Source organism: Aquarana catesbeiana, linkage group LG01 (assembly GCF_042186555.1).
Source record: "Aquarana catesbeiana isolate 2022-GZ linkage group LG01, ASM4218655v1, whole genome shotgun sequence".
In the NCBI taxonomy this organism is placed as follows: Eukaryota; Metazoa; Chordata; class Amphibia; order Anura; family Ranidae; genus Aquarana; species Aquarana catesbeiana.
Genome location: NC_133324.1, coordinates 836681283 through 836706801, shown reverse-complemented (window position 1 = coordinate 836706801; position 25519 = coordinate 836681283). Strand labels below are relative to the sequence as shown.

Here is a 25519-nt window from a genome sequence, read left to right as displayed (position 1 = left end):
GCATATCGGCAGTTTTCATCCCGGGAATAGAGAATTGGCAGGCGGACTATCTAAGTCGCCAGCAGTTACTTCCAGGGGAATGGTCTCTGCATCCCGACGTCTTTTGGGCCATATGCCAAAGATGGGGGGTTCCAGATGTAGATCTCTTTGCATCCCGATTCAACAAAAAGATAGACAGATTTGTGGCAAGGACAAAAGATCCTCTTGCATGCGGGACGGATGCGTTGGTGATTCCGTGGCTCGGTTCTCACTGATTTACGCATTCCCGCCTATTCTGCTACTACCACGACTCCTTCGCAGGATCAGGCAGGAAAGGAAGTCGGTACTTCTGGTGGCCCCCGCTTGGCCCAGAAGGACTTGGTATGCAGAAATAGTAAGGATGACGGTGGGTTCCCCGTGGACCCTACCGGTACGCCCAGACCTGTTATCTCAGGGTCCAGTGTTCCATCCTGCCTTACAAACGCTAAATTTGACGGTTTGGCTATTGAGACCCACGTTCTGAAGAGTCGTGGGCTCTCAGGTCCTGTCATATCTACCTTGATTAATGCAAGGAAGCCAGCTTCCAGGATGATTTATCATAGAGTCTGGAAGGCTTATATAACCTGGTGTGAATCCAGAGGTTGGCATCCCAGGAAATATGTCATAGGTAGAATCCTTGATTTTCTACAGATGGGATTAGAGATGAAGCTGGCCTTGAGTACCATCAAGGGCCAGGTTTCTGCTTTATCAGTATTATTTCAGCGGCCACTCGCTTCGCATTCTTTGGTCCGAAACTTTATGCAGGGGGTGATGCGTCTTAATCCTCCGGTTAAAGCGCCCCTAAACCCCTGGGACTTGAATTTGGTCCTGGCTGTGTTACAGAAACAGCCTTTTGAACCAATAAGTCAGATTCCTTTGGTCTTGCTGACAAGGAAATTAATTTTTCTGGTGGCCATCTCTTCTGCTAGAAGAGTATCAGAATTAGCAGCTCTTTCCTGTAAGGAGCCTTATTTGATTATACACAAGGATAGAGTGGTACTACGCCCTCATCCTAGTTTTTTACCGAAGGTGGTTTCTGATTTTCATTTAAACCAAGACCTTGTTCTACCTTCCTTTTTTCCAGATCCCTGTTCTCCGGAAGAGAGATCTCTACATTCGTTGGATGTAGTAAGAGCAGTTAAGGCCTATCTAGGGGCAACTACTCAGATCCGCAAGACGGATGTTTTGTTTGTGCTGCCAGAGGGTCCCAATAGAGGACAGGCAGCGTCAAAAGCTACCATTTCTAAATGGATTCGACAGTTGATCATTCAAGCTTACGGTTTGAAACAGAAGATTCCTCCGTTTCAGATCAGGGCACATTCCACAAGGGCTATTGGTGCTTCTTGGGCAGTGCATCACCGGGCCTCTATGGCTCAAATCTGCAAGGCCGCAACCTGGTCTTCAGTTCATACATTCACCAGATTCTATCAGGTGGATGTGAGAAGGCATGAGGATATAGCCTTTGGGCGTAGTGTGCTGCAGGCAGCGGTACAGGGTCCTCAGGTCTGATTGCACCCTACTTGGTCGTGGTTCCCCCCCCTCAGGTAGCATTGCTCTGGGACATCCCATCAGTAATTACTGTGGCTCTGTGTCCCGTGATGTTCGAGAAAGAAAATAGGATTTTTTAAAACAGCTTACCTGTAAAATCCTTTTCTTTCGAAGGACATCACGGGACACAGAGGTCCCGCCCCTCTTCTAATACCTCAGTTTTGTAGCTAAGCAATATAGTGTATTAGAAGAGGGGCGGGACCTCTGTGTCCCGTGATGTCCTTCGAAAGAAAAGGATTTTACAGGTAAGCTGTTTTAAAAAATCCTATTTTTTCGCCAGTGTCTTAAGGTGTTGGTCACTAGTGAAGATATGCTCTGAGGAGCTCCAGGAGGGATCCATGCTGGATTTAAAAAACCTCCACAACCGGATCCATCCACTCCACTGCGGCCACAGGGTGGTACCCGGGCCTCGTATAAGAAGAACGAGGTTTTGCCTGTAACTCTTCTCTTTGAGGGCTAGACCCTAGGAACCAGGACTCTTTTTGGTCTTGCTACATTATCTAAATTTGTCCTGAGGGGTGCTATACAGGTCCAAAGGAGTGGAACCCCTATTAAAAGGGGCCCGGTCTTTGAAGGTTTAACTACGCTGCCCGCCGTGATGGGCGAAGTTTGGATCTGCTATTATAGCAGTATCCTGCAGCGAGGATAAGGTAAGGGGAGAAGCCTAGGAACTGTAAAAAAAAGTCCACTTATGCTTTTTTATATATATATATACACATACACACACACACACACACACACACACACACACACACACACACACACACACACACACACACACACACACACACACACACACACACACACACACACACACACACACACACACACACTCTGTATGCCTTTAAAAATGTCTCCTCTAGAGGGAGTATGTTTACCTTGTATGATGCCTTTTTCAGCAGGTGTGGTCCCAGCAGCCAGAGGGGGGTTCTTAATTGAACAGATGGTGTTCCTCTTCTGAGGGATCTAAAGGGGGTACAGCAGTAGTTTATGAACATACAAAAACAGCCATTTGCATTTTTTTGTATAAAGTGAAGTCTTCCTTTAAAACTGGGAGCCTAACAAACACTGCTGACATAAATTCCCCTCCCTGGTAACAGCTTCCACTGTTTGTATTATCAGACTTGCCCTTGTTGAGCCTGGACAGGCATTCAGCCCCTGAATAGCATTGCAGACTCTAAAAGTCTGGTATCCATCGTGGCCGGCGCCGCCTCCTCCCCTTCGAATGGCGTCCGCATGCGCGGACTAGTGTTACTTTTTAAAACAAGGAGGGGGCGGGTATTGCAGAGGGGCGTGGCTCACAGATAGGCAACGCCGTGTGCGGGACGTCACATCCACGTGGACCACTCAGCGCATAAACTAGGGCGGAAGACGCTGAGGACGCCTAATCAGGTTCTCACCTGAGGCTTAACACAGACGCTCTCAGTTCATATGCTGAAGACAGAAGTCTGTCACACTAAGGGTCACAGGAATGCTGGGCATGTAAAGGTGTGTAAGCAGGTATTTCCAGTACAGGAAATATTATGGTTACTCAGCATCAAAGGCTGATCCTTATGGTGACATTGTTTTTTGCTAAAACTATTGTTTAGCAAATACCATAATTTTTTTTCTTAAAGTGCCTCTGCTTTTGTGCTTAGCACTATGACTTCCAGAGCTATCGCAAAAGTACCAAGGATTCCACCCCTAGGCGCTGGGAACTCCAGTCATGCCTCCACACTGTCATCCTCTCTGGAGATACCTGACATGGCAAGCCAGGGTGAGTCATTGGAAGCAATTGGTGGTTCAACTGCTTCTCACACTTCAGCCCCTGTATACGTGACTGAAGACGCATTTTCCACTGCCCTGTAGGGCTTAGAAGGAAGATTAGTGGCTTTAATCGCATCCTCCATCCAAGAGGATAGGAAGCATGCTAGATCCCCCTCCCCCACCTCAAACCCCTTTTTCCAAGGGAACAGTGGGCACAGGATGAGGTATTACCCTCAGGTGATCACGGGGAAAAACAAGCCGAATTTTCCTCTGTGGAGGAAACAGTTGTTGAACCTTATGCAACCTCGCAATCTGACAGATTGTTGGTTACAAACTCTTACAGAGATGGTTCATTCCACTTTTTATGCTACTCCTAACAGTCAGCTGAAAATTCGGTGCCTTCCTTGGGTTTTTAAAAAAACCAAAAAACAAAAAAAAAAAAAAAACCTTTACAGCCTTTTTAATGCATTACTAGAAGGGCTTATTTATGCTGAATGGGATCATCCGGATAAGCATTTTCTCCCTCCAAAGAGTTTCTCAGTTCTCTATCATGGAGGAAAAATTCACAAAGGATGGAAAGTATCAGCAGTAGACACCACGATTTCCAGCATCAATAAAGATGCACAAATGCTTAAGGATCCAACAGTTAAGAAGTTGGAATTTTTTGTTAAAATCCTCCTACCAAAGGCACTGTGTTTTGCCATAGACACCATAAAACACTATCCACCAAGCGCGGTTTATAACCAAGGTATAAACGTCCTTTTATTTAAACAGACTCCTTCCCCTGCGCTAGGGGCAGCTGCCTCTAGGCAGTGGTGATGGCCTCCACCGTCAGACTCTAAGAGGAGAAAACATTCAGCCCCCTGTATACATGATTGAAAATGCATTTTTCCTCTGCTCTGCAGGGCCTAGAAGGAAAATTACCGACTTTAACAGCATCTGCTATCCAAGGATAGGAAGCGTGTTAGATCCCTCTCCCCCACCTTAGATCCCTTATCAAGGGAACAGTGGGTAGAGGATGAAGTGTTACCCTCAGGTGATCAGGAAGAAAGGCAAACCGATTACTCCTATGTGGATGAGACAACTGGAGTTGAACCTTTTTTCATCTTTGCAATCTGAGAGATTACTGGTACAAATCTCTTACAGAGATGGTTCGTGCCTCTTTCAATCTACCTCTAGTAGAGTCAGCTGATCTGTTTTTTTCTTAGGTTCCTTAAAACCTTCACTGCCTTTTTCATGCGTTTCCTGTACATGTATAGATCCACGCAGAAATTCAACAACAGATCCATTCTAGATCTAAAAAAATCTAAATCAGTTCTTGGGGATCCTTTCTATGGAGTCGATCAGGTCAGTAGTTTCTATCCTACAAGGTGGAAAACTTCTGGAGTCTATCGGCATCAGGGATGCATATTTGCATGTCCATATATTTCCCGCTCACCAAAGGTTCTGTGGTTTGAAGTAGAATAGCAGCATTTCAGTTTATAGCCTTGCCCTTCAGGCCAGCTACAGCACCCCCCGAGTGTTCACAAAAGTGCTAGCCCCACCTCTAGCCAGGTCAAGGGTACACAGTCTTGGCATACCTAGACGATCTATTGCTAATAGACCAATCGGTGTTCGGAGTAAGGTGTACGCATTACAACCAGTTACCTGGAAAAGTCTGGGTTGCGTTCTCAACCTAGTGAAGTCTTCCTTAAAACTGCTAAAAAAAAAAAAGCTAGAGTATTTGGGTCTTATCATAGATACAGCCCAGAAAAAGGGTGTTCTTGACCAGGCAAAAAACAACTCCATATGAGAGTTGGTGCAGATGGTCAGGTCAAAAGGAGATCCCTCCATTGGACTTTGCATGAGGTTGTTAGAAAGGATGGTAGCTTTATTCGAAGCCGTTCCTTATGCCCAGTTCCATTCGAAACTGTTGCAAAACAGTATTCTATCTGCTAACAAGACGATCCAAGCTTTGGACTTGCCAATGCGGCTGTCCCCATGGGTGTCCCAAAGCCTCAATTGGTGGTTACTAACCAGAATCTGCTGAAAGGAAAATCCTTCAGACCTGTTATCTGGATAGTGGTAACGACAGATGCCAGCGTTTCAGGCTGGGGAGCAGTACTAAATGGACAAGTGTCCAAGGACAGTGGTCAAGAACCGAAGAGCCTTGCCCATCAACATCCTAGAGATTTGGGCGGTGCGTCTGGCTCTAAAGACCCAGACTTCCAGGTTAAGGGATTGTCCTTTCAGGATCCAATCCATCAATGCCACGGCTCTGGCCTATATCAATCACCAAGGGGGTACCAAGAGTCTCTCAGCGCAGAGAGAGGTGAACCATATTCTAACTTGGGCAGAAAGAAATATTCCTTGCCTATTGGCAGTCTTCATTCCGGGAATAGAGAATTGGCAGGCGAACTACTTTAGTCACCAGCAGTTATTCCCAGGGGAATGGTTTCTTCATCCTGACATATTTTCGGGCTGTTTGTCAAAGATGGGGGACTCCGGACGTAGATCTTCTAGCGTCCAGTTCAACATAAAGTTAGTGAACTTTGTGCCCACAACAAAGGATCCATTCGCATGCAGAACAGATGCGTTGGTAATACTGTGGGATCAGCTTTCACTGATCTATGCATTTCCCCCTATTCAATTGCTGCCTTGACTTCTTTGCAGGATCAGGCTGGAAAGAAAACTGGTAATTCTGGCAGCACCAGAATGGCCCAGAAGGTCATGGTATGCACAAATAGTAAAGATGGCAGTGGAGGATCCATGGTCCCTTCCACTAAGGCCAAACCTGCTCTTACAGGGGCCGATATTCCATCCTACTTTACGAACGCTAAATTTAACGGCCTGGCTATTGAAACCCACATTCAGAGGAAACATGGGCTTTCCGGGTCAGTTATCTCTACTTTGATTAATACAAGGAAACCAACTTCCAGAACTATACATTATAGAGTCTGGAAGGCTTATGTTTCCTGGTGTGAATCCAAGGGTTGACACCCTTGGAGATATATCATAGGCAGAATTCTTACCTTTCTACAATTAGGCGTAGAGATGAAGTTGGCCTTGAGTACTATTAAGGGCCAAGTCTTAGCCTTATCGATTTTTATTTATAAAACTGCATTCTTAGTCGGGGGTTTTATACAAGGGGTTATGCGGTATAGTCCCCCAGTTATATCACCTTTTATTTAGTTTTGTCAGTGTTACAAAAACAGCCATTTGAACCGATTACAGCATATTCCCTTAGTTCTTTTGACAAGGAAGCTGGTATTTTTGGTTGCTATATCCTCAGCAAGGAGGGTTTCGGAATTGGCTGCTCTTTCTTGTAAAGAGCCATATTTGATTATTCATGAGGACAGAGTGGTGTTACGCCCTCGTCCAGGCTTTTGCCAAAAGTTGTTTCAGGTTTTCACCTGAACCAAGATATTGTCCTGCCATCGTTTTTTCCAAAACCATGTTCCAGGGAAGAAAGGTCACTACATTATCTTGATGTTGTGAGAGCAGTGACAACTGAGCAGACAACTGCTCAGATTCTTAAGACTGATGTCTTATGTATTCTGCCAGAGCGTCATAAGAAGGGACAGTTATAATTCAAACTTATAATTAAGGGGTAAGCTTCCCCCTTTTCAAGTTAAGGCGCACTCTACCAGGGCGGTTAGTGCTTCTTGGGCAGTGCGTCACCAGGCCTCCATGGCTCAGATCTGTAAGGCCGCAACTTGGTCTTCAGTGCATACATTCACAAAAATTTTATCAGGTGGATTTAAGGAGGTATGAGGATATCGTCTTTGGGCGCAGTATGCTGCAGGCAGCAGTATAAGTCCTCAAGTCTGGGGGTACCCTGCGGGTTGTCTCTCCCTCCCCTTAAGTAGCATGCTATGGGACGTCCCATTAAGTAATTACTTAAGGCTTTGTGTCCCATGATGTACGATAAAGAAAATAGGATTTTTATTAAAGCTTACCTGTAAAATCCTTTTCTTGGAGTACATCATGGGACACAGAGGTCCCTCCCCTCTTTTGGGATTTAAGTATATTGCTTTGCTATAAAAACTGATGTGCTCCTGGAAGGAGGAGGGGTTATATAGGGAGTGAACTTCCTTGATTGGGTATACCAGTGTCAACACCTGAAGGTGGCCCATAACCCATTAAGTAATGACTTAAGGCTCTGTGTCCCATGATGTACTCCAAGAAAAGGATTTTACAGGTAAGCTGTAATAAAAATCCTATTTTTTTGGTCCTTTTTTCACACAAATAGAGCTTTCTTATGGTGGTATTTGATCATCACTGGGTCTTTTATTTTTTGCGCTATGAATGAAAAAAGACCGAAAATTTTGTAAAACATTTAGCAAATTAGTAATTTATCTTCATATATTTTGGCCAAATTTTATACTGCTGCATATCTTTGGTAAAAATAACCAAAGTAAGTGTATATTATTTGGTCTTTGTGAAAGTTATAGAGTCTACAAGCTATGGTGCCAATCTCTGAAAATTGATTACACCTGAAGTACTGACGGTCGATCTCATTTCTTGAGACCCTAACAAGCCAGAAAAGTACAAATGCCCCCCAAATGACCCCATTTTGGAAAGTAGACGTTCCAAGGTATTTAGTAAGAGGAATGGTGAGTTTTTTTTTTTTTTTTTTTTTAAGTTGTAATTTTTTTCCCACAATTCTTTGCAAAATGAAGATTTTTTTTTTAAAGTTATTTCTCACACACAGCATTTGCATACCACAAATTACAGCCCAAAACACATTCTGCTATTCCTCCTGAGTATGACGATACCACATGTGTGATACTTTTTCACAGCCTGGCCACATACAGAGGCCCAACATGCAGGGAGCACAATCAGGTTACCAATTACCCATATAATTTCTAGACTACCTGTTACACTTTTGAAGGTCCTTGTGCACCAGGACAATGGAAACGCCCTAAAAATAACCCCATTTTGGAAAGTAAACACCCCAACGTAAATTCTATGAGGTATTATGAGTCTTTTGAACATGTATTTTTTTTTCCACAAGCTTTTAGAAAATGTGGAAAGAAAATTAATATATATATTTTTTTTTTTTATATACACAAAGTTGTTTATGTATAATATATTTCTAACACATAGCATGTACATAACAAAAATTACACCCCAAAATATATTCTGCTACTACTCCTGAGTATGGTGATTCCACATGTGAGAGAGTTTTACACAGCCTGGCCACATACAGAGGCCCAACATGCAGGGAGCGCCATCAGGTGTTCTAGGAGCATAAATTACACACATAATTTGAGTACCGGTTACACTTTTGTGAGGCACAGACGTTGCACGGATGGCTGGCTGGGCACGGACGGCTGGATGAGCACGACTGGGCATGGATGGAGCTTTAATATGGATGAATGAGTCATGAATGGGCACAGATCAGTGCTGTGGGCACTTCAGATCCAGCCCACAGCGCTGCTGCACCTGCCTCCCTCCTCTCCTCGCACACTGTACCGATCGGTGAGAGGGGAGGAGCTGAACAACACATGCTCCGGTCTGTTGACAACTGATCGCTCCATTGGACGGAGTGATCACGTGGTAAAGGCTTGCTGTCATTGGCTTTTTACCCCGGTCCGGAGGACCCGACGTCCATGGACATTCCCAGGTGCGCGCCTGATTCTGGGAGGACGTCATAGTACGCCCTCCCAGAGTTAACCGACCGTGCTGTCGCCGTCATTCGGCTATGGCCCGGTCAGCAAGTGGTTAAAGCGGTTGTATTGTCTGCTTGGTGATTTTTACCTACAGGTAAGCTTATAATAACGCTTATCTGTGCGTAAAAAGAATATCTCCTAAACCTTGACCCTGCATGCAGCCGCTGACGTCAGCGGCGCATGCGCTCTGCAGGTTTTATGGTTTTACCGGAACGAAGGGCTCCTGCGCGCATCCCGGAAGAAACTCTGAGGAAACATGTCAACTCCCTCAGCGGTGGCAGGGCGTGCTACTGGAGCTTCGTTCTAAGGTAAGTATTTCATAATGTGCTAGTATGCAATACATACTAGCACATTATGCTATTGTCTTGCAGATTTTTTGTTTTTGTTTTTTTCAGTGGTTTACTACCACTTTAAAGGAAAAGTTTGGGGTTTTAAAAGGAAAGCATACATACTTGCCACCATGCTGCAACATCAGTCTGATGCTGCAGATGTCCCCCACCAGCTCTGAGCCTGAAAACTAAGCTATCATATGACTGCTGATCACTGTATCTGGAGCAGAGAGCGATGACTTTCTGTCACCGCTCCCTGCTCGACTCCTCCAGCCCTCACAGGAGCACCGGGCTGGGGAGGGGGCGGGAGCAACTTGTTCACACTCTCAGCGGTGCTCTCAGCCTGAGCAAGCTGCTGATCAGGCATCTTGGTGGATCCTGGCAATATGTTCAGGGTCTTTCCAGAGCCTGGAGCGGCTCTGTCACATCACCTGACAGCGGGTTTTGGCAAGTAAGTGCACTTCTACTCCTGCCTTGAAAAAGTATTCATATCCCTTGAAATTTTACACATTTTGTCGTTACAACCAAATGTATTTTATTGGAATTTTATGTGATAGACCAACACAAAGTGACAAATAATTGGATGGAAGGAAAATTATTAATGGTTTTCCAAATTTTATACCAATAAATATCTGAAAAGTGTGGCGTGCATTTGTATTCAGCTCCCTTTACTCTGATACCCCTAACTGAAATCTAGTGGAACCAATTCCCTTCAGAAGTCACCTAATTAGTAAATGGGAGTTCACCTGTGTATAATTTAATCTCAGTATAAATACAGCTGTTCTGTGAAGCCCTCAGAGGTTTGTTAGATAACTTTGGTGTACAAACAGCATCATGAAGGCCAAGGAACACACCAGACAGGTCAGGGATAAAGTTGTGGAGAAGTTTAAACCAGGGTTAGGTTATAAAAAAAAAAATATCCCATGCTTTGAACATTTCACGGAGCACTGTTCAATCCATCATCCGAAAATGGAAAGAGAGTGGCACAACTGCAAACCTACCAAAACGCAGCCGTCCACCTAAACTGACAGGCCGGGCAAGGAGAGCATTAATCGGAGAAGCAGCCAAGAGGCCCATGATAACTCTGGAGGAGCTGCAGAGATCCACAGCTCAGGTGGGAGAATCTGTCCCCAGGACAACTATTAATCGGGCACTCCACAAATCTGGCCTTTATGGAAATGCGACAAGAAGAAAGTCATTGTTGAAAGAAAGCCATAAGAAGTATCGTTTGCAATTTGCGAGAAGCTATGTTGCTGTAAATTGCCGTTTACAGACTCTCTCAATCCAATCTGACAGAGCTTGAGCCATTTTGCAAAGAAGAATGGGCAAAAAATCACTCTAGATGTGCAAAACTGGTAGAGACCTCCCCAAAAAGACTTGCAGCTGCCAATTTGTGTTGATCTATGACATAAAATAGTATGGAAAAGAGAAAAAAAACTTAAAAAATTGTAAATACTACTAAGCTGCAGTTCAAATGTGCGATATCCACATAAATATAAAGAAAAGAAAAAAAGAACTGTGCTATACCTTAAAAGCATATATGTGAATATATGTAACAAATAATATGAACTCTGTACCTGAGTGCAATTGTGAAAAAACACACTGGTAAAAAACTGAATGTATATAGTCACTCCCACAAAATATATAGTGAAATAAAAATAAAAATTACAAGTCCATAAATCAAACCAACAGTCCACTAGGTAGTGGGAAGAAGCCCCTGATTGCCATTCATAGGGATCGATGTGTGGAGGGAGAGAGTAGGAAAACACCCATCAAAGTGATCCACCACCACCTGAAATGCACGCTTACCAAATAGCAAGCTGAATGAGCTTGATCAAATAAACCGGAGGTCAGATGGACATGGATCTGCAGCGTCACTCTGTGTTGTACCAAACAGCAGGTGAACTGGCTGGAATGGAGACCTGGATAACCAGCTGACATTGAGATGTCCCTCTAGCGGCGTGGCCGCGGGCGGGTTTAGGAAAATACCAATCCCCGAATTACCACCATAGGAATGAAAGAAAGGTATCCATAGTGTGACTCCGTAAAAAGATTTATTAAAAACGTAGATAAAACACTTACAATCTTGTAGTAACCAAACAACAATCGCCGGCTGGCGAGCACCCATCCTATTGTGAGGCGATGACGTCAGAATGTCACCTTCCCGACGTACGTTTCGTCTAGTAACTGACGTCGTCTGGGGAAAAAGACTTGCAGCTGCCAATTTATGTTGGTCTATCACATAAAATACATTTACATTTATGGTTGTAACATGACAAAATGTGGAAAATTTCAAGGGGTATGAATACTTTTTTGAGGCACTGTATGACCCAGAAGAGACGTATGACCAAAAAAGTGGCCTATCCTTGTCAAAGGTAAAGTATGTAAGTAAAACGAGAAGGTGAAAGGTTAAATGTGTTTGTTGAAAAGCCTCCACAGCTGTGACCGTGTTTAGAGATTGGCCATTGTCCTGACATACATTTAGCTGGTGTTTAGTAAATGAAAGCATTTGTGGTTTACTATCTAGGAATGGAGAGGGGTTTTCTACTAGTTTTGTGAAGTGAAAAAAATGATTTTCTAAATTGATTACGTTGTTACTGTTTTTCTTTTTTTTCTTTTTAGTACAAGCAAAATCCAGACATGTTTAAACAGACAGCTCGGCTTTGGGCACATGTATATGCAGGAGCACCTGTCACTAGTCCAGAATACACAAGAAAAATAGAAAACCTTTGTGCTATGGGTTTTGATAAAGTAAGTAGTGTACTTTGTGTATAATCTCTGTTCAGACTAGAGAATGCAACATCCATGTTTAATTCTCAGCTTCTATCTAAATAAAGCTTTGTTGCATTTTAAAGCGGGGGTCCACCTATCTATCATGTGTGTGGTTTTTTTTTTTTTTTTTAGTTCATTCACAAACTTTTCTTCTCAGCATTACATACTCACATATTGTGTGTAATATGTCCGCCTGTGTCAGATTTCATCGGAAAGAATAACTTATATTATTCACTGCAGGCGGTTTCCATCTTCATTGTGGGCATTTGAAGCCCACAAGCATTTATTTCCTGGATGTGGTGAATGCTGTGCTCCCAGCATTCACTGCTCGTTCCCGCACATGCTCAGTGGCATCCTGGGAAGCCTGAGACTAGCTCCCAGGATTCTGTGCGGAGTCTGGGAGAGGCTAGAAACACGCCTACTCCCACGGGAGGAGAACCAGGAAGTGCAAAGAAGAATAGAAAAATAAAAGGTAATTACGGCGATTTAAATTTTTTTAAACGGCATGTCAGCATCTAGGCGAGGAAGAGAATACATACAGATATTGTTCAAAGTTTGGGTGGAACCCCGCTTTAATACCAAACTGCATGTTTCTTGGTCATGTGGTTACCACACCGTAATCGCTGTCAGCTGTGTATTTTGGCCCCTTTCGCATGGGCTGTCCAATCAGGTCCGCCTGTTAGTCTTTCAGGTGGATCTGATCGGATTTTCCATTCACCCCTATGAAGGGGCAGATGTCAGCTGTGACATGTCCGCTGACATCTGTCGCTATCCGATCCTGTCCACAAAATCCAGTCAGATGGTGGTCCTGTTTTCCATCCGTCTAGCGAATCTGATAAAAAAGGACAGGCGGTCATTTTCATCTTTTCATCATTTTCATTGTCATTTTTCTCCTCATAGAGCAGAGCGGGACTGGGTTCGTCTCTGCTCTGCTCAGTAAGCGGAGATGTATCTGTCATCCACCTGCTCAGTTGAGTTATTCCCCCCTCCCCCCTCCTTGAGCAAGCGGAGTCTGTCAACCTGAGGCACCCGTGTGAAAGCAGCCTTTTTAGTTTCTTTATTAAAAAAACTATAAACCGATACCAGATTGAAGTGTATCTCCATTCTTGATCTCCCATTAAATTGGTAGGTTAAGTTGTGTTTTTCTTTAGTCTGTTTTGTTTGTTTTTTGTTTTTATTTCTAAACGTTTCAATGATAGCCTTCACATTTACAGCAGTGGTAGTCAGATTGCTATATAGTGGAAGCCTACACTGCCTCTGACACACCCAGGGGATCACATGCAATATTCACTGTGTGTACTGTTGTAGAACATTGTCAGAAACTGGGGGGAGAGGACGTATACCACATCATATAATGTGGATTTAGTGTATCTGGATTTTGCAAAAGCGTTTAATACAGTTCCCCATAAACTCTTTAATTTACAAGCTGAGGTCTGCAGGCATGGACCATAAGGTTTGTTCTTGGGTAAAAAAAAATGGTTACGGGGCATGTCCAAAGAGTGATGATAAATAAAGTGTGCTCAGACTGGTCTGGAGTGGTAAGTGGGGTACCCCAAGGTTCTGTCTTGGGACCAATTTTATTCATAAATGATGTAGAGGATGGGATAAATAGCTCAATCTCTGTTTTTGCGGAGGACACAAAAATAAGCAGGGCAATAACTTCACATCAGGATATAGAAATTTTACAGAAAGGCCTGAATAAATTAATGGAGTGGGCAATAACATGGCAAATGCGGTTTAATGTGGAGAAATGTAAAGTAATGCACTTGGGGGCAAAAAACATAAATGCAAACTACTCACTAGGGGGAGAACCTTTGGGGGAATAGAGGATGGAGAACGATCTGGGGGTCCTAGTAGATGACAGACTAAGCAATAGCATGCAATGTCAAGCTGTAGCTACCAAAGCCGGCAGAATTTTAGCATGCATAAAAAAAGGGGATATACTCCAGGGATAAAATGATAATCCTTCCACTTTATGAAACTCTAGTTAGGCCACATCTGGAGTACTCCATTCAGTTCTGGTCACCAGTCCTCAGAAGGGATGTGCTGGAACTGGAGGGAGTCCAAAGAAGGGCAACAAAATTAATAAGGGGCCTGGACAACCTCAATTACGAGGAACAACTACAAGCACTAAATTTTATTCTCGCTGGAGAAGCGACGCTTCAGAGGGGACATGAGAGTGATTTACAAATATCTCAATGGTGATCCCAGCATAGGAAAAAAACTATTCAGTCTCAGGGAGTGTAAGAAGACACAGGGCCACACAATGAGATTGGAGAAGAAGTGGTTTAACCTTAAAATGTGCAGGGGGTTTTTCACTGTCGGGGCAATAAGGATGTGGAACTCTCTTCCACAATTGGTGGTTGCAGCGTAAAGAACACAACATACAGGGGTATGGGAAATAATTATAGACACTGACACGTACACCTACACAGGTTGAACTGGATTGACTTATTGTCTTTATTCAACCCTACCTACTATGAATGCTTGAGCACTTATCCAAGTAATTTCTTCAGTTCATATGAGAGAAGCAGATTTCTTGACATGTAAACTCTTCTGTATGTTATATCTATATCTCTCTCTCATAGTGTGGATGATGGATAACCTTTTATAGACAGTATTATTTTGTATGTAAATGTGCGCTCTCCTTTCTAAACTATATACCAAAAATGTCATACATCTCAGTGGGATATAACCTTTTTACATGCTGGTTTTGACTTAAAATGGTTCCAGCAAGCCCAGACCATGGTGAATTCAGCAAGCCTATCATGCGAAGTGTAGATCTACGCCATAATTTCTGACATGCTAGCCAAACTTGTTACCACTACTGTAGGGATGGCACTGACTTTTTACTCCAGTGGGTGGGAGTGCATATTCTTGTGTAAATGTGTAAGGCTAACCTTTTCAGACAGTTTTTGGCAGATATTGAGCCGGGTGAAAACTAGCTGGAATATGGATACGTGTAAGACAATCTGGTGAACCTTTTGCCAGTATTGCTGAATCATAGGGCATTGTCACCAAATGTGGAGGAGTGCATCTTCTGTTGAACAGCGCCAACAGAGTTCAGAAGGGAGAGGCAAAACTTGTGGAGAGGTGAGGGTGTTCTATACAATCGGGTACTGAGTTTTTTCCTGGATATTGACATTGACCGAAGAGTAGTATGAATACGTTTCCAATATTCTGCAAGTTTTAACCTGAGCTCCTATTGCTGGGTCTGTTGTATGCCCAGAGTTGTTGGACGTCAGAGGAGTTTCAGCTGCCTATCAACGTCCTGGAGCTACGTGCAGTCAGACTGTGTCTGGCTCACTGGACGGAGCACCTTTTTGGAGGCACCCTGTGTAGATCCAGTCGGACAGCGCCATGACGGTAGCCTGTGTCAATCACCAGGGTGGAACAGGAAGCTCTGTGGCACTACTGGAGGCTTCACTTTCTCCGGTGGGCGGAATTTCACATCCTGGCTCTCTCCGCCATCTACATTGCAGACATGGAGAATTGGCAGGCTGATTATCTCTGCTATCAAATTTTGGACCAAGGAAAGTGGTCCCTGCATCTGGACGTTTCCCACTGGATATGCCTTTGATGGGGCACCTCAGATATGGATCTCCTGGCATCCTGTCTCAACAGGTAGGTGTTGAGGCTTGTGGTGTGAGCGAGGGATGCATCAGATGCTCTGGTGGCATTGTGTAGCCATTACCATTTAGTTTATGCCTTCCCACCTCCTTCTTTTCTTTTCCATGCCTGTTGTATAGGATAGAGGCCGATGGGATTTCAGTCATTCTGGTGACTCCGGATTGGCCTCCTCAACCCTAATACACCAACGTGGTACCTCTGGTCTCAGACGCCCCCTGTCATCTACCTCTTTAGGAGGATCTTCTGTCCCAAGGACCGATATATTCCCCCCTGCTTTACCATCGCTGGGTTTAATGGCTTGACTCTTGAAAGCCAGGTTCTAAGACTGGAGAGTTGTTGGCCTCAGTAATTCTTACCATGTTGAGGGCGTGTAAATCCACTTCCTGGAAGATCTGCTATTATACCTGGAAGGCTTACTTTTCATGGTGCGAAACTGCAGGTTTACTCCCTTGCACCTTCTCTGTATTTTGGCTTTTCTCCAATGGGGCATTGAGCAGAAACTGGCCTTGAGTACCATTAAGGGCCAAATTTTGGTGCGGTCTTCTTTGCAGCAACGGGACCCTGAGTTTGGTTCTTTCTGTTCTGTAGAGGCCTCCCTATTGAGAATATAAGATCTTTCCTTGGTGACTATCACTTCTGCTTGCCACGCGTTGGAGCTGGCGGCCTTGTCTTGTAAATCCTTGTATTTCCCTGTACACAAGTTTAAGGTGGTGTCCGATTTTCACCTGAATGAGAACATTATCCTTTTGTCCTTGCATCCTGGATGTGATATGGGCTGTATGTGTGTATCTGTCTGCCATGGGCTCCTTCTGTAGGTTGGACTCCCTTTCTGTGAATATGGAAGGTCCATATAAGGGTTTGGTGGCTTCCTCTGCCACAATTTCACGTTGTATCAGACAGGTTGTTGTCCGGGCTTATGCTGTGAGGGCTGAATCTCCTCCCTTTTCTGTCACGGCGCATTCTACCAGGGAAATTGGTGCCTTTTGGGCTTTTCAGCACCAGGCGCCTATTTCTCAGGTATACAAGGTGGCTACTTGGTCATTTGTTCACACTTTTACTAAATTTTACAAGGTGACGTTTGGGCATCTTCAAATGCGTGCTATGGCTGCAAGATTTTGTAAGTGACCATTTGAGGTCCGTGTTCCTCATCTGGACTGTTTTTTGCGTGTGGGTCATGTGGTGGTTTTTTTTTTTTTTTTTTTTTTTTTTTTTTTTATAATTGACAATTTTTATTATTTTTTCCACAGAAAAAAAAAAAAATAACAAACACAGCATTACAGCATTGGGTACAGGGATAGAAAGAGATCGTAGTGTCACATTTCAATTTGGCACACGGTCACCCAAACATTGGGCGGTTAAGCCTGTCAGTAGAAACAGTAAGTGATGAAACGGAGTGGTTTTACTAGATTGTTATACATCTCATACAGTATATCCGTTAGTACCCTTTACATATATATATATAACTTTACAAAAAGAAAAAAGAGAAGAAAAAAAAAAAAAAGGAAAAAAAAAAAAAGAAGGAAAAAGGTAGAGAAAGGAGGATAAAAGGGGGGGGGGGGGGGTTGGGGAGGAGGGGGGGACAGCCACCCGTCTCCAGACCCGGGGCAGGTCCGTGGGGGACGGGTCATAAATACATAAATGACACATATCATTAGGTCACAGGAGTCTCAAACAGAACCCAGGGTTCCCAAATACGGTTGTGCTTCTCAAGAGTATCATTTAGTGAGGCCGTAAGATATTCCATTCTCTTAACATCCCTAATCCTGGAGTGTAGCTCAGTCAATGAGGGAGTCTCTCTTTTTTTCCATTTTAGAGCCACCAGACAGCGTGCTGCAGTAAGCACATGAGCTAAAAGTTTTTTGGATGCTTTTGAGAAGGTGGTAGGTGGAAGGCCTAAGAGAAAAATCCTCGGATCAAGGAGCACTCCTGTATCAAAGATGGACTGGAGTAGGGATTGTACCATACCCCAGTAGGGGATGATTAGAGGGCAGGTCCAATAGACATGAAATAATGTTCCCCTATCCTTATAACATCTCCAACAGCGAGAATCAGCTGTGGGGTATATGGAGTGGAGCAGGTCAGGGGTCTGATACCAATGAAATAGAATTTTGTATTGATTCTCTTTATAAAGTGTGCATATGGAGCTTTTAGTAGCATGGTTCCATATGAATTGCCAGGTTTTTAAGGGTAGGTCTGTACCCAACGCCTGCTCCCACTTAGCCATATATGGATGTCGCGGGCCATCTGGTGAGAAATCAGTGACCAGTATTTGATAGGAGCGGGAAATCATGCCTTTAGGGGACGAACCCTCTAAACATAGCTTTTCAAAGTCTGTCAGGGGAGAAAATCTTAAATTTGACCTCAATGATTGTGCATAATGGCGTATTTGTAGGTAACTGAAAAAGGCCTGCTTGGGAATATCAAAGGTCTTTTGCAGTTCTTGGAAGGATCGTAGCATTCTAGTTTTAGGGTCAATTAATTGTCTATACCGAAATATGGCCTTATTCATCCAGAAATGGGACATCTGTGAGGTTAAGCTGTCAGGGATATTGGGTGTAAATAGGAATGAAGTGACTGGGGAAGACGTGGTGGTGAGCGGGTATTTCAATTTGGCCCGTCGCCATAATGTACGTAAGAGAGCCATTGGTCCTAGCAATTGTACGCTGCCCGGAGGTATATCAGAGCTCCAAAGCATGGAGTTTGGGTGTATGGGGGCTAGCCACAACTTTTCTATCTGTGTCCACCGATTGTAAGCATGTAGGGTGCACCAGGAGGCTATAGGTCTTAGTTGAGCTGCTAGGTAGTACTTAGCTATATTGGGGAATGCCAGTCCACCTTGGTTACGTGGGGCATATAGAACCGATCTAGCAACGCGGTGTCTTTTATAATTCCAGAAGAAGTTTATCAGGTCACCTTGAAGTTTTTTTTAGGTGTGAACTCGGAATGAGGATAGGGAGCGTCTCAAACAGATATAGAAGTCTAGGTAGTATCGTCATCTTCAAGGTTGCAAGTCTACCAAAAAGGGACAGTTTCAAAGATTTCCATTTATTTAGGGAGGCTCTGATAGAAGCGAACATTTGTGGAAAGTTGGTCTTGTATAGAGTATCGTATGTGGGTGTAATATGTACCCCCAGGTATTTTAAGGAGGAGGACCGCCAAGAGTATGGAAAAGTTTGTGAAAGCGTTGAAAAAGTATGGGGAGATAAATTAAGAGGGAGAACCTCTGTCTTGGAACTGGTAAATTTATAACCCGAGAGGGTGCTATATCTCTCCAGCTCCACTTGTAAGTTCGGGAGAGATATGTGAGGTTGGGTGAGAGTGAGGAGGACATCATCCGCAAATAAGGAGATCTTGAAATCTCTAGTACGGACTGGTATACCATGGATACTTGGGTTATTTCTGATATGGGCTGCTAGCGGTTCAATGCATAGGGCATATAAAAGAGGGGAGAGTGGACAGCCTTGGCGGGTCCCATTAGAGATCCAAAAAGTAGGGGAAGTGGCAAAGTTAGTGCGAACCTGGGCTGTTGGGGCCGAGTATAGGTGGGTAATAGCTCGGAGGAACGGGCCCTCAATACCAGCCTGGTTGAGAGTCGCGAACAGGAAAGGCCAGCCCAGCCTATCAAAGGCTTTTTCGGCATCTAGACTGAGCAGTATTGCCTCCATTGTGTTCCTGTTCGCAACCTCAACCAGGTCAATAACCCTCCTGGTGTTATCCCCAGCCTGTCGACAAGGGATAAAGCCCACCTGGTCCCTATGGACCAGGGATGGCATGAAGTTGTTTAATCTATTTGCCAGCAGTTTCGTAAAAATTTTTAAGTCTGTATTAAGAAGTGCTATCGGTCTATAATTGGACGGAAGAGTGTGATCTTTCCCTGGCTTTGGGATTAGTGTCAGGTAGGAATTTTGCATATCTCTGGGGATGGGTGTGTTAGAAAGAAATGAATTAAAGAGATTTGTCATATGGGGGAGTAAATGTGGTAGAAACATCTTATAATAGAGGTATGGTAGTCCATCAGGCCCAGGGGCCTTATTATTTGGCAACAGTTTAATTGTGTCTGTTAGCTCCTCCTCTGTAATGGAGGCGTTAAGAGTCTCCAGGGCAGAGGAGGTAAGCTTGGGAGTGTCTGCTTCCGCTAAATAGGTATAGATGGCCTGAGATAAGTCAGGAGGAGGTGGGTTATGCGGAACATTCGGGTCATTATACAATGCAGAATAAAAGTCGTGAAAAAGTTGTGCTATTTTGTTAGGGTGGGAGTGGAGGACGCCATTTGCATCCCTAAGTTGTGTAGTGGTAGTTGTTGCTGTCTTGTCACGAAGCTGTTTCGCCAAGAGCGTATGTGGTTTGTTGGCTTTGTCGTAGTAAGTCTGTCTAAGCCTGACTAGCGCCTTTTCTATCTTCCCTATTTCGATATCTTTCAGTCCAGCCCTTACACTAGTGAGTTCTCTGAGGATTGTCAGGGATGGAGATGTGAGCAAACGCATTTCTAGATGCTTAAGTCTGTCTAGGAGGGCGCTGCGTGTGGCATTAGCGTTTCTTTTTAAGGCAGTGGAGAGCGAGATGCATTGGCCTCGGAAGACCGCCTTATGGGCTTCCCACAGAGATGAGGCGGAGATCTCAGAGGAGCAGTTTTCCGCAAAGTACAACTTCAAAGTTTGTTCTAGTTCCATTCTGGATGGGTCATGTTTGAGTAGGAAGTCGTTTAGGCGCCAATGGCATTTACGAAAGGAGCTCGGAGAGAGTGTTAGAGAGAGTGTAATCGGTGCATGATCCGACCAAGAGATGGCCTGAATGTCTGAGTTCGTGCATGTTCGTAAAGTCGGGGCATTAACAAAAAAATAATCTAGTCGTGAGTGGGACATATGGGGATGGGAATAGAAAGTGAATTGTTTAGCTGATGGGTATGTGGTGCGCCAGGTATCGAACAGGGCATATTTCCTAGTAAGTTGGCGAAACTGGGTGGCTGTTCTATTGGTGTTTGCCTGGGATTTCCCCTGACCCATTGAGTGTTTATCAAGACCCGGAGAGTGGACAAGGTTAAAATCTCCTCCGATCACCAGGTATTGATGGGAGGCCTCAAACAAGCGGTCAAAGACCTTAGACAAAAAAGGGATTTGATTCGTGTTTGGAGCATAGATATTGCATAGAGTGATATTCGCTCCTCTCCATCCTCCTCGGAGTATGAGGTAATGTCCCAAAGGGTCAGAGTATAGGGATTGCAACTGGAAGGGGGAGCCTTGCTTAAAAAGGATTGCTACCCCTGCCCGTTTATGTGGACCAGAGGTCTGGTATATGTGAGGATATTGCCGTCGTGCGAATGTCATGGTGCCTGTTTTATCGAGGTGGGTCTCCTGAATGAAAATAATGTCCGCTTTAGACCGTTTGAACTCTCGTAGCGCTAGACTTCTCTTAACATTTGAGTTAAGGCCCTTTATGTTTAATGAAAATATGTCAATCATGGTGGATATTTTGTGGAAAGAAATGGTAGCTTACCTAGTGGGTGTAGTAGAGCCTTGGAGTATAGGAGGTCCCTATAGTGGGTTTCCATGGTGGTTGCGGTTTGGAGGCCTGCAACCCCCCGAACATGAACCCGGTCCCAGAGACGGGCGGCGCCCAAAAGAATGAGGAGGAGGAAAGAAATGGGAATAGCAGTAGGAGAAGAACATAAAAAAAGGTACAGGAAAAAAACACAAAGGTTAGTACAATATTAAGGTTAGTTAACCATTCACAATATAACCCACCTACACAAAGTGATGGGATGGGAGACTCCGAAGGGCCCCCTCTGACATCGGAGTCAAAAATGTCACTGTCAGAGAAAATAAAAAAAGGAGCCATTCGGAGAGCTCCGGGGGGGAGGAGAGGATGGACCCAAGGAGGGGAGGACAACCCCCTTCCGGGCCTGCCTGCATCTAAATCCAAAAAAAAAAAATGAAAAACTAAATAACAGAAAAAACAGGGAACCTGCATGCGTTAACTGGCAACCGACACATCTATACTTATGACTTTGGTTCGAATAAGAGAATAAACCATTGAAGCTTTTGATACGTGAGATTTGGAGCAATAGTAAGACATGTTCTATGAATTCAAAAACGATGATATAAAAGTATAAGTATATGAAATACCCCTCTTCATAATAGTATTCCTCTATAGTTTAACCCCCAGCAGGGGGGAAGCAAAACAGAAAAGGGGTGAGGGGGGGAGATAACCCTCCCACCTGGCCATGTCCCTCCTCTGAAACAGACGGTAAGAGGAAGGGGAGAAAATGAGAGTAGGTAAGCGGGTGTAGATAGATGTAGGAGAGGGGGGATGGAGAGGGGGAGGGGGGGAAGAGAGGTTAAGGATGGGAAAGAAAGGGAAAGAAAGGGGTGAGGGTGGAGAGGGTAGGGAAGAAAAGGGTGTGTGAAAAAGAGGAGGGGCATGGGGGGGGGGGGGAGATGGCACAACCCGACTAGTTATGTAAGTCCTATCTAAACCTTATAAACACAATCAAACATGTATTGCTAACTCGAGAGAATCTGTTTAAGTAAGTCCATACTTTAAATGAGTAGGATATGTCTCCAGGTTCTCAGGTAGAGAAATAGGAAGAGACAAACCGAGCAAAACTGAGGTGATACAACTGGGTGAAAGGGGAGTTCAGATGAGCAGCAGTTCATCGCTGACGAGGTGGAGAAGGACCCGCAGATCGCGGTCTTGTGCGTTTCCGGCCTGCAACTTGGATCCAAGGGTCTGGGCGAGGTGGGGGTAGTGGCAACGGTTCCCATCCAGGGGTAGGTGGTACCGGGATGTCCAGTTCTCTGCAGAAAAATTGAAGATCCTCTGGGTAACAGGGGGTTGTGGACTTTCCATCTTTTTCTGGAAAAAGTTGTAGGGAGGCCCCGTCAAAATCAATAGCATGCATGTTTCGCGCCTTTCTCATAATGTCCTCTTTGAGGGTGTAGTTGTGGACCCTACAGATCACGTCTCGTGGACGAGATCCTGGCCCACGGGGATGCAGAGCTCGGTGTGCACGGTCCAGCTTAACCCGCTGATGTTCTGGGCGACCTAAAATGCTGTTGAAAATGGCTTGCAGAGTCACATTCAGGTCTTCTTCTTGAGTCGCCTCCGGTAGACCTCTAACCCTAATATTATTACGTCTACCTCTGTTGTCGAGGTCCTCAAGGTGACGTTGGAAGTCTCTAAGGGTGGTAGCTTGTGAAGTTAAGCGGTCATGTATTTTTGAGAGTTCAATTTTAGTTTTATTTGTTTCTTCTTCTAAGGATGCGACTTTAGTGGACAGTTGATGAAGATCAGTGCGAAGCATGTTAATCTCTGTTCTACATGTGTCCCGCACTTCCTGAATTAACATTCGGAAGTCCTGTTTTGTGGGCATGCAGCGGACGTAATCTCGCCAAGATGTACATGCTTCAGGGTCAGGGTCAAAGTCTGGTGTTATGTGGGCATGGGAGCCCTGTACTACTGCAGAGTAGGAAGCTGGCGTGGGGGGTCCCCTCTGAGGTGGTAGAGGAGGGGAAGTAATGCTGGAGTGCTTGGTTAGCAGTGGGCCTTGTGGGCTCCCCGTATGCGAATAAGCCCCCTGGGATCCTGGTGGCTTTAGGGCCTGGGATGATGCCGGAGCCTGGACTGTGTCCCTCTGGAGAGGGGAGAGAGAGGGGGCTCTGTCCCTGTGCGGCTGAGAGCGTTGTGGTAGGGAGCGGGGGTCCCATTCTGGAGGGTAGGAATCCCAGGAGGGGGATGGCTGGCCGGATGATATAGAGGGCGCAGGCCCTATGAGGCATGGGGGGGAAAGTCTGCGATAGGCTGCCCAGTATATGGCCTCCAGAGGGGGGGCTGATCGAAAGTTCAGTCGGGGGGATCGGAGAGTGGGTAGTGGGTAGTGGGTAGGTCACCCTCGGATCCGTACCTGTTGCTTCTGCGGTCCGCAGAGGCTTGCAGAGAAGAGGATGGTGAGATTGCTGCATGTGGCGTCGGCGCCATCTTGGCCTCGTGGTGCCCGGCCGTAGCTCCTTGCCCAAAATACTCGGTAATGAGTGGCGGGGGGACCGAGGAAGAACGGGTGGTATGTCCTCTGGGGTCCGTTTCCTTATTTTTGCGCGGTTTGCCCATGATTAGTGGCGGTGAGGTGCAGGTTCCAGCTCTATGCAGGCAGGCCGGAGCGGGAGCCTCAGTGAAACACGTCTGCTCGGGAAGCCATCCCAGCCACGCCCCCTTTTTTTAATATTTATTTTTCATGCTTGCCCGCCCCTCATTGATGGACTGCTTTGGGATGTCTCTATGGTCAAGACTGATATTGAGCTGTGTCCTTAAGTGAATGTAAGAGAACTGGAATTGTTACTCATCATAAAATCTCTTTTTCTGAGTTCATTGGAGGACACAGCACCCACGCTTCTGCCATGTGTTTTTGGTGCTGCTTTATGTCTGGGGAGGGTAGCTACCATTTAGGGCTGCATTCTTTTTTATTTCTGCCTAGTGTCCTTTTGAAGGTGGCACTGTAACCCTACAATCAAGATTAATATAGAGCTGTCCTTCAATAAACTCATAAAAAGGGATTTTACAGTGAGTAACAAAAATCCTGTTTTCATGACTTTTATGGAATACCGAATTGAACTAAAAGGGCTTTATATATTTGCTGGGAGATTTTTAAAGAGCTTATACATTGTTTGTTTTTTTAATTATTACTTTCTATCAGTAAGTATATTAAAGCAGAAGTGTAGTAAATGTTTTTGGGCATTCCGCACCAGTGTGGCCCAGTGTGCGGAATGTACCTCCTTCACAGTGATGGAGACTCCCCTCCACCCCCAGAATTTCTAAACTGGGAGGGGGAGAGAGTATTTAGCTGCGACTGTGAATAACTTGCGTTGCTCAGAATTCCTGTCCATTCAATAAAACTAGTATTCTTCTCCCATAATGCAATTAATTCTGTAAATAAAGGAGGGGGCAGATAAAGAACAGGAACTCTCATGCCCATTTACAGAGTGCTTTGCATTCTGGAGGAGGAATGCTGGAAGTTTTGTAAATGGCTGAGAGGACAGAAAGGGGAGGGTTCAAGTCCTTCGTAATGTCACTGCTAGTGACTCCTACAGAGCTGGGCGTTCACAGCTGTGGGTGGGTCTCTGACACACTGAGGTGATTTTTTTTAGTAAAAAGGAGCCAGCAGAACATGGGATATATAGATCATTTTGAGGGTACATTATTACATTGGTGCTGTATGGCCAAAAAATGATATATCATTTTTGTAAGTTGTGGGCTTCACTGACTGTAACACACAGAGCATGATTTGTTACAACTCTCACTACTTTTTCTTTTCTTCTTCAGAATGCAGTAATAGCAGCTTTGTCATCAAAAGCATGGGACGTAGAAACTGCAACAGAATTACTCCTGAGTAACTGAGAGGTCACCTGATCCTGCTCGCCCCTTCCCAAACAGCACGCCATCTGTTATTTTTAGGATTCTTCATCAAAGGAAAATCCACAACACAAAAACGGCACTCCTGCGTGACAATGCTATTTAAACCGTTCTGGAGACTGATGGAAAAAAACTGCTCTGTAAATAAGGCAAATTAAATGTGTAAATTAAACAACAACCAAACGGAGGGGAGGGGGGGGGGGGGGGGGGGGTGAGCATCCTTTTAGTTTTTTTTTTGTTTTTTTTTCGTTAATATTGTAAAAAACAGAAAACAAAAAAAAAAAACAAAGTAAGAAATCTCGGAGCTGAACCAATGGGAAAAATATGCATTTGTGTTTTACCGTGTTACCGGGAGCGGCACAAAAGGCCCATTATGTTTTGGTTTTCTGCTTTGATCTCCTCCATTGGAGGGGAAACCCT

General features: G+C 44.7%; 1 protein-coding gene across 1 annotated transcript in view; it reads left to right on the top strand.

Moving 5' to 3' along the window:
• The window catches only part of UBE2K (ubiquitin conjugating enzyme E2 K), a 66183-nt gene extending 40878 nt beyond the window's left edge, over window positions 1–25305 (top strand). The window contains exons 6-7 of the mRNA XM_073608632.1: window positions 11918–12046; window positions 25010–25305. Coding sequence (XP_073464733.1) covers window positions 11918–12046; window positions 25010–25084 — 204 coding nt within the window. The 3' untranslated portion in view covers window positions 25085–25305. The remainder of the gene's footprint in view (window positions 1–11917; window positions 12047–25009) is intronic.
• The last annotated feature ends 214 nt before the right edge of the window (window positions 25306–25519 follow it).